Raw genomic sequence first — 9,627 nt, forward strand, 5'->3', positions numbered from 1 at the left:
AGTTCATTCGATGAAGAGGCCAGCGATTAAATTAATTGAATCCAGCTATTTAAGCAAGCACGCTATATTTAATCCGGGACTCTCGCATTTAGCCATTAGTTAAGATAATATTAATGAATTTAGCAGTTCGCTAAACTGTTACTCAGTAAACTTCATTATCATTCAAATTGTCGATGCTTTAAATAGAAGTCGGAAAGTTATTCTGCATTTAAAAGTTTGCATTCTGCATCTTGAATCAAAAAATACGTAACAGTATTGAAGATATCATTCATATCCTTTTGCATTACCTGAACCTTACACTTCACTGCTATATCACTGCTCAGATATTTAAATGTATCCTGTGCATCGTTCTCTCTACATAAGACACCACTAATATCCTTTAAGACTTGAACAACAAGGACAAACATTCAACACTCCCGAGATGAACTGGCACTACCTCTCCGTAGGTACAATGTATGTGTAATATTTCCTCAAATTGAAATTCTCAGTTTGTTCGTGTGCCAGGGAGAGCGAAATATATCGCTATATATCCTGGGTCGGGCGAGCTTAAAAGATTTAAGTAATAAGTATCAGTCTGCGACCTCGCCTCGGCCCCTGCTATATCACACCGCAGCTTTGTTTTACAATTTGCTGGATTTCTCATGCTGTCTCATGTAATTACATTTTACGTTTTGTTGTATTTTTTAATGAAAGTATTCCATTTTACTTAGGGCCAAATGTCATCCAATTTAAATTACAAGGAAGTCACTTTATCTGGTTAATGAATGCAAAATATATTCCCAAACAGCCGGTTGCAACCCAATTACCGTAAGATTACGCAGTTTTACATAAAAGCGCTTCGATTCTCTCCCTTTTTAATTAAAACACGTCCAATGAAAACGTTAAAAGACGTAGAATTAGCAGTGCAGACAAAGAGTAACTATTAGAAAAATAATGAAAATAAAACAATGTACAGAAGTGCTAAGCTTCCCGGCGCGGTTCCGAGCACGGCAGCCAATCTAAAATGCAGATACAATCTGCGAAACTCAATACTAACCGCACACGACGACTCGCCCACGTAATTACCTACTATTATTGTAGTTCCCAGAACACTCGGGCTACATTCTACCGGGCTACGTCGATGTAGGGGCAAGTTGAACTTACCATCATTGTTGGTTGGATGGGTCACCGTGGTACCGCACCATGATGTAAAGAAGAATTCTTGTAATAATATTTTTCAAGCGAACTTATTAATTCTTACAGCGTAGCTCCGCATGGGTCATCGTTCCTACAATAAATTGACAGGGGAAAATACAAAATTGATGACTTATCGATAAATAACACTGTAATACGCCTCTGACAATGAGTAATATAATAAATTGGACAATAAATCATGTGATTTGTGGCTGTCGTATGAGTTACTGATATTAATCGCCACGAAATGCAGTGTCATAGTTCGTAAAATACGTCGTAGGTGGAATGCCCCGGCGACCCAGGGGTGTTCGCTCGAATATGACTTGTGAAGTCAGAACATTATCACCTGGTTAAATGACTGCACTGAGCTGAATGCTAACAATATCTACCTACTATTCCAGGAATTACATCCTATTCACGTGACATGTAGCTTTCCACAGACCAAACTTCAGACTTAGTACCACATTTGAGATGTTACATAAAAATAATAGTTCCAAGATAAAAGAAAGCGGTAAACGCCCAACACTTTCCCAAACTAATTCCAAGAAAGTTTTTTAATCTGAAACTTGTGGCGCACACACATATAGCTCAAAGTATGCTCTATTTCTAGATAAAACGAGCCACTGGGTCAACTCGATTAGACTAAATGTTCGAGTTAATACTCATAGATAGTGTGGAAGTTATACTTAACTGTTAAGCTTTTATGTGGCAAACGTGTGCGGTATTTAAATTAAATGTTACATTTAATGCGACTGCATTGTACCTACGCCTTGCTGACCTGAAGGTGAAGGTAGGTACAATTAACTGAAATTACATACTGTAAGTAGTGTGATTCAAAGAATAAAGCAGTTATTTTTAAAACGTGGTCGTGAAAATCTGGTACCAACTTTTATTTGCAGCACGATTAAATGCCAACACAACATTCTTCGAAAGATCCGCTGAGAGATTCTTAGTGTACCAACGATAGTTGAGAGGATTTTGCTTCTGAAAAAGAAACGAAATATTTTTAGCACCACTAGAGTACCCACACACTGCAAGCTTTTAGTCGGCCGATAGTTTGAGCTAATAAATCAGTCTGAAGATAAATGATAGTAAGCACATCACAACGACCAAGTATTTAGCTGGTATCAGATCGACTAGAGAAACATTGATTGAATTCAGGATTTTCTTGAAAAAGTATTTTCTTCCTATCATCGGGCCAATTGTCGGCCGACTGTTTAGTCTGCAGTATGTCTGGCTACTCTTAAGCATACTTAATTCCTTTGGAAGTTCGACATTTATATAGGACTTACACAATGAAGGTCCTGCCCATACCAATTCGAAAAGGTCACGCATTGTTGAATTAAATAGTTTTATTTTTGGGTATCGGTCCTTATCTTTTAATGAAACATAATTAAAGCTCCCAATTGAACCTGCCCCGGTCACGACCACAATTTAAAGTTAACTTTTCTATATAGCCAGTCGAATCTAGCACGAAGATCTTTATTTCCCTGCTAATATTGTAAATTCTAAGTCTTTTCTCTATTTCAATTACACTAACGGACGTTTCATTTGGTACGGAGAAATTAAGACCAGGAACTTGACTAAAAGTAAACATCTTGATATTACTCCGCGGGTGACATAGGCTATATTTTATTAAGAGTAGAAATTGGGTTTTACACCCTCCGAAACTACTGAATCGATTAGAAAAATTCTTTCGCTGTTACAACATCCCTGGATGACACAGACTACCTATGTTTTATCTCCGGTTACAAGAAGTAAGTTTCCCACTGTTGGAAAGCTACCTACACTCTTCCCGATTATTTCCCGGCTATGCCTTACCCAGGTACGGGAAGAAATTCCCCCGGGACGAAGACGAAACCACGAGGCACACCTAGTATAGTACAAAAGAATAAGCAAAGCTGACTTAGAAAGGGTGGTACGGTTACACCTGACCCGTATTGGGGTCGTGTGTGCGGTCTAAACGCGCGAATAACTTTGCCTGGCAGAACGCCAAGCAACGCCTTTGCCATTTGTACGCAGATCCCGCGACAATTTATGACACTAGCAATGCTTAAGAAGTATTCTGAGAATGTGCTTTTGTTTTTAATGTATCAAAATAAGCACTGGGTCTTGAACTTACTGGGAAACTCAGCAAAGTAGGTTATTTCGTTTCACGAACTGTTTAGTTTCGTTATTTGCAATTATTGCCAAGAAAATTACATAACTGTATTTACATCTTCTAGTCCTTCTAAAGCAAAAGATTTTTTTAACTGTGCAGGCTAAGCATTTCTTTTTGTATGTATGTATCTAACCAGTCAATAATGAAAGTTCAGTATCTACTTACAGCACAGCACATGAGTATAATCAACAAGACCGCCCAGCCTGTACAATGCTTTACACTTTCAGAATCCTGAAACAAGCCATCTTACCAGAACATAAAACAAACAAATGAACATCTACAAATATAAATGAAAACACGCAAACCGGAATTATGAGGTCCAAATAAACAGTAGGTATAATGAAAATTAATTAATATTCAACTTTAAAATAACATTAACTGCTCGGAAAGGCACCCGTTACACTCGAGTTGGGTTTTATTGTTTTAATGGCCTTAGTATCGCAGTTACGGGGTAAGGAAAGCAAGACAACTTTACCTTTGTCGTTAGCACACAATTTATTGAGGGATAACATCACTTTAATGATAACTGGATTGAGTCACCATTGCGGAACCAAAATGAAGACCTTTTCTATTAGGATCGCAGTTGAAATACGATAGTAGTTGTGACTTCCAAATTCAATATCGTAAATTTTTCTACTATGTACTACCTAATGTACTTTTTTTATGTACTCCCACATGTAGCTACCTGAATTTATCAGGTAGCTACATGAATGTATGTGAATTTGCAATTATATCAGATGAATCGACCCACAACCTTATTTAGAGGCTGAGTCAGCCCCCGGTTGCGAGAAGTAGTTTCCACGGGACCCATGCTAACACCCATGAAAAAGCTATTCTAGTAATCTCAACCAATTGGTTTGAATAACGGCCAGTTTCTTCATCAAAAGTTAAAGTTATGGCTAAAGTAATGTCTAAAGTAAAAGTAACGGTTAATAGTTATTTGTTATACAAGAGTGCAAAGTTGCTTTTTAACCGCGGGCTCAATTTTGATGACCGAGCAAGCGAAGGATTCTAAAATTGAAACACGAGCGTAGCGAGTGTTTCAATAACTAGAATCCTGAGCGATAGCGAGGGAATCAAAAGAGCACAAGGTGAAAAATCTTTGCACTCGAGTGCAAGACGTAACTTTTCATCCCACCTCATCGAGGAAATTACTAAATGCAAAAAAACAAAATGGCGCGCACATACGAGTATCAAATTAAAAAAATGTACCTATTAAAGTTCATATATTTGAAAACTCACTTTAAAAATGAAACGACGTTAAAAATCTGTGTAAAAACAATAATAAAAGATACTTAATAAATTGAATAATTATTTTAAGCAGTATTTTATTTGTTTAATATGTATTTGTTTGAAAAGTCTTATCAAGATTGTCACAAATAGAGTATTGCACACGATGTTCTAAATTCAAATCACTTTGCCGCTCTAGAGGATAAAAACGACTTTTGCGCTCAGATATCAAAGGGTAAAACTACACTTTCCGAGATGGTGGGATGAAAATTACATTTTTCTATTAGTTTTGCTGTCACTTTAGCCTTGAAAAAACGAATTTGACAGTTACTTTTACTTTAGACATTACTTTATCTTTAACTTTTGATGAAGAAACTGGCCATTAATAGTTAAAATGCATGACCACTAATAGAAAACATTTTAGTATGTAGGTAACAGGTTTTATGACAGAGCTTAGTAAGCGTCTTCATTCAGCGACTTAAGCACAACAATTAAAATAGCTGATCGACGAAGTTTGCTCTCACTGAAGTCGAGCACAACGGGTATTGTGTGGGGAACCACCGCAGAGTAAGGAAAGATAAGCGGACGTTCCATAACACAGGTAGGTCAGGCGCCTTCTTCTATGTCAAATACATAAGCACGACTTAAACGATAAGTTACGAGAGAACTAACGAGGCGTTTGGCGTTGGGGTTGTTAGGGACATCGATCAACTATTTTTGGTATTACAAAAAATGGTCGGGTCCAAAGAAGGCGCAAAAGGTTCCTTGTCCACTCGCATTTTGGCGCGCTACTCTCTTAAGAGATTTTCCGTTATGGCACCTCCGCTAGTCATGTTGTTCTCCGTGGGAGCTACTTAGGTACCTACATCTGGGCATAACTTTAACTAACACAAACCATAAGCTTAAGTAAGTACCTAGTAAGTTTGTAGGCCTACTTCTGGTATGAGACTTGATAAGAGGCTAAGGAATTAGATACTTATTTACTTGTTTGTTAACACGAAAAGTTTTGTTAACCGACATTTATCTACTTTACTCAATACAATAAAAATAATCCTAATTTACCTACTAAAATTACAAGAACTTTTCACGCCGTCCGCGTCGCCGCGTCGTAAAGTCGTTTTGTGGTGTAACGTGTAAACCTGAATCATCAAACCAATCAATGTAGAATAATAAAATTATACCAATATTTAATCCATAACACTTCATCGTCAAGAATATAGAGAAACAACCCTGCAAAAAAAAACCTAATTATTAAAAACTCGGCTAAAATGTTTTTGTAACTTAAAAGAATTTTTAAACTAAGTTTAACCCAGACCTGCCTTATAAATTTGCGACTCGGGACGCTGAGGAATTTCTGCATTATGCAGAGGATTTGAGTGCGTCAGCAATCGGCCACTCCCCACAGAATTTAGGATTCCCGCCGAAAGTAGTGCGAGAATCCAATCCTGTGCACTTTACAAAATTGATTGAAACATCGAGATTAGTGAAATTAAGCTTCCACTACTTTTGTCACTTGCCTTAAGCAAAAATAAATAAAAAACTGTTGTTAACACAGTTATTTTTTTAAAAGCGCATCTTATAAAAAAGGCTGGTTTTTGATCAATCAAGCTACGGTCATTGACCCGTATTAAAGAAAAGCCCTACCTCAAAAACTTTGGAAGGGAACTTTCGATATTCAAAATGTTATACTTGGATTCATTCATTAATCAAGGCAAAAGAAAACAATAAACAAAGTTGTAAACAAAATATTTATTTACTTCTGTGTAAAATTATTCAACAATATGGCTTGGTATAAAATTAGAATTTCATTAGTATGTACATAACAATTAACTGCTAATAAATGTTGAGGAGGTATAAATCTTTGGTAAAGAGCAGTGCAGGCTCTATGGTTTTACGGATTTACCTTGCAAAGAGGTTTTGTTTGTACAGAACCCAAAGAAATATTTTATTCTTAGCAATCTTTTCAATCTGTGTTAAGGAATGTTTCATGAGAATATTGGCAATTTACTTAACATCAAAAGACATTTTATCGTCCCAAATTATGACGGAAAACTAACAACAAAAACAATGAATAAGAGAGTTTGTTACTTATGACATTAAAGTTTTTAACACACCCATTCATGATGAGATTTCTTCAATATCAAACGTTATTTAATATTTACAAGAAAAATTAGTCTTATCTCTGTGAGATATGTAGTTGTTTGTTCTCTTATTTTAATTGATAACATTTGGCACTAATATTTATTTCTAAGATAACTAGTCTTTAATGATTATATCATTTTTACTCAATTTAATTAAGAATTAGATTCAACAGATCCATTTTTTTTTTTAATTTATAAAATACACCTATAAAAATTGCAAGTTACTATAGACTATTGATATGCATTTTCTTTTCAACTATAAAAGCTGCCTGTTGCTATTAACATAACGCCCACACTACAATTCATATTTCTATACATTTATCTATTTATCACACAAAATCTCACTAAGAGGTAGGTAGCCATAACTACTAAGATCATCGACCATAGCTTTAACAATGCCTTTGTATCTGTCCACAGCCTTTTCCCTCTCCTCTAGAGTATTCCAAACCACTTTACTTCTTACATGACCTTCCTCTTGCAAGCCATTGGACAACCATAACGCAGTATTCGCAGTCACCAGACAGGCTGGTGAAACTATCTTCAAATCATTCTCGAACATTTGCCGAGAATATACCTTCTCGGACTCCGAGTCAAATGCTTTTAAAGTCTCGTCAAAAGTTTTGCGGTATGTATCGAGTAACTGGTGAAAGTGTTGGTTTCTTAGTTCAGTATTTGTACTGCTGATAATGAGGTACATTGTGTCGAATGCTGGACTACATATCCTAGTTGTTTGGTAGTCTATCATGCAAGCCGATGTTGGTTTATTGTCCTGTAAAAATAAAAGTTATTTAGACAAATATCACAAAAAAGTCTTGTTAGCATAGGATTAATCTTCCTCTGCCAAAGTAATATAATACTGTCTGTATATAACCAAATAATACCTCATATTTATAAAGAATATTTTCTTTCCATATATCCCCATGGCAAATGCATGTTTTTTTAATAGAATTTACTGCAGCGTTAAACAGCTCAGCACAATTCTGTCTCAACTTGTGCAAAAGAGGTGTATATGTAGTACCTTCAAACTTTTTTAATGCTTTATCTAATCTATCTCTCATTATATCCATGTATCTTTTGTTTGTTACTTCCATTAATGGAACACAGGTCCTTGATATTTCTTCATATAGCTGTGGATTTTGGTTTTGAAGTATAAATGACAATGCATGTAATTTTGCAAGGGATTTCAAGGAAACCAGAGTATGGTCCAAATCTAGGAACATTTCATGAGTGTACGGCTTGTAACCGTCCCCACACATGTCTTGTAGGGCTATAACCTCCTTGCAATAGTCTTTTTGAAAGTAATAACACTTCGGTATGACATACTGAGCGTCCAAAGACAAGTGTTCTTGCATTTCTTGGTACTTTTTCAGTACAACGGAGTACACGAAGACTTCTCTAGCGAACATAACAGTTACCGCACCACTGACACGATACTGCTCGTTGGTCGGAGCCAATTTCAAAACTAGTTCAAATTTAACTTCCTTTCCATTTCGTGTGCCCGACAAAACAACTGGTATTAAGATTCCGAAGTAGTTTTGCGCGATACTTGTAAACTTTAATTGATTGTAACTCCAATCAGTGATGAGGTTCGCAACCGCGATCTTGCCTAAAACTGCACACAAATATTCTTCGGAAATGCCTGACATATTGGTGTCCTGCTGTTGTAAAACTGATAATTAAATTAAGTTTGAAATAGTAAAGTCAAAGCGTGGTACAAAGAAACAAAGTAAATAGACTGTCGTCGGATCAAAACAAACACTTGTCAATGTCACCTTTCTTTGTCAATGTCACTGTCGAATAGAGGTAGTCAATAAATTAAAACAGAGAAGAGAGAGAAGTTAATTAGTGAATACATATTTATTGCCTTGCCTTGGTAAAACTAAAACCACATGAGTAGATCAATCTATGTACTTTGTAAGGGGGATACATTTTATTTAGGTTCCCGTTAAAAATCTGAGATACTGCTACGACGTAACGGCCACTGCCTAGTGCTATTTAAAAAAATCAGAAATATTTGTACATATCTAACACTAAAGCTAACACTATGTTAGTATGAGCAAAACTATTAGAATTTCAAACAAATTACCATTCTTATGAAAATATGCCAAGCCGTTGAAATATTAATTATTACGTTGGATTAGCTAAGTGAAAAGGGTCAACTGCTGAAAGATTTAAATTAATGCAAAGCGAAAATGAATAAGGGAGACTTAATTTTAACCGATTTTCCGCCTACTTTTGGAATTAAGTAGTTAACTTTAACCATGACAAGAGGGTTTCCACTCCGATTTTCTGCGTACTCTCCCAATGTAGGTATAAATGTTTCGTTGTTAACTATAGTCTGTTTTTTAATCTCGTAGACTAAATTGACACTTGCAAAATGTCAAACTTTCTAATAATTTTGCTAGCTCTGTGGTGCAGTGTTGTACTTACGATACCGGTTCGTTGAATCGTAACTTTTTATCTATAATAGACGAATTTAATATTCATTCAAAGTTTTATATTTAAAATTCACGTACATACACATGGCTGTACGACGTGCTACAAACTGCCAGGGATATCTGACCACGCAAAGCCATGCGTAATCATCAAGGATAAGCCCATTATTTCAGGATGACTTATTGTAAAAAGTTACGATTCAACGAACCGCTATAGTAAGTACAACACTGCACCACAGAGCTAGCAAAATTATTAGAAAGTTTGACATTTTGCAAGTGTCAATTTAGTCTACGAGATTAAAAAACAGACTTATAAGCGACCGCAACCACACCACGACATTAAAATTCGATCATATTTTCGATATGTCCCAACGTTGGCCCCACTGGTGGATTGTGACACATTTTTTTGTATAATTCTTACTGTAATGAATGAGTAACCTATCTAACCACTAACTAAGAACCTCCTTTCTTTTTTAAGTCGGTTAAA

The 9,627-nt window shown here is 35.9% G+C and overlaps 1 protein-coding gene across 1 annotated transcript; it reads right to left on the bottom strand.

The window, feature by feature from the left end:
• Window positions 1–6,294: 6,294 nt before the first annotated feature.
• On the bottom strand, window positions 6,295–8,450 carry LOC110377227 (uncharacterized). The gene is made up of 2 exons (XM_064040899.1): window positions 7,587–8,450; window positions 6,295–7,474 (listed from the first exon to the last, which is right to left on the bottom strand). The coding sequence occupies exons 1-2, from the start codon at window positions 8,349–8,351 to the stop codon at window positions 7,028–7,030; spliced, it is 1,212 nt and encodes a 403-aa protein (XP_063896969.1). The 5' UTR covers window positions 8,352–8,450; the 3' UTR covers window positions 6,295–7,027.
• Window positions 8,451–9,627: the final 1,177 nt, after the last annotated feature.

The sequence above is a fragment of the Helicoverpa armigera genome, chromosome 23 (assembly GCF_030705265.1).
Source record: "Helicoverpa armigera isolate CAAS_96S chromosome 23, ASM3070526v1, whole genome shotgun sequence".
Lineage (NCBI taxonomy): Eukaryota > Metazoa > Arthropoda > Insecta > Lepidoptera > Noctuidae > Helicoverpa > Helicoverpa armigera.

Excerpts from the sequence above, each read along its gene's own strand:
- LOC110377227 (XM_064040899.1), bottom strand. The coding sequence starts at position 8,351 with ATGTCAGGCATTTCCGAAGAATATTTGTGTGCAGTTTTAGGCAAGATC. Across the intron at positions 7,475-7,586 it reads ATATTCTTTATAAATATGAG|GACAATAAACCAACATCGGC; the intron begins GTATTATTTGGT and ends TTATTTTTACAG.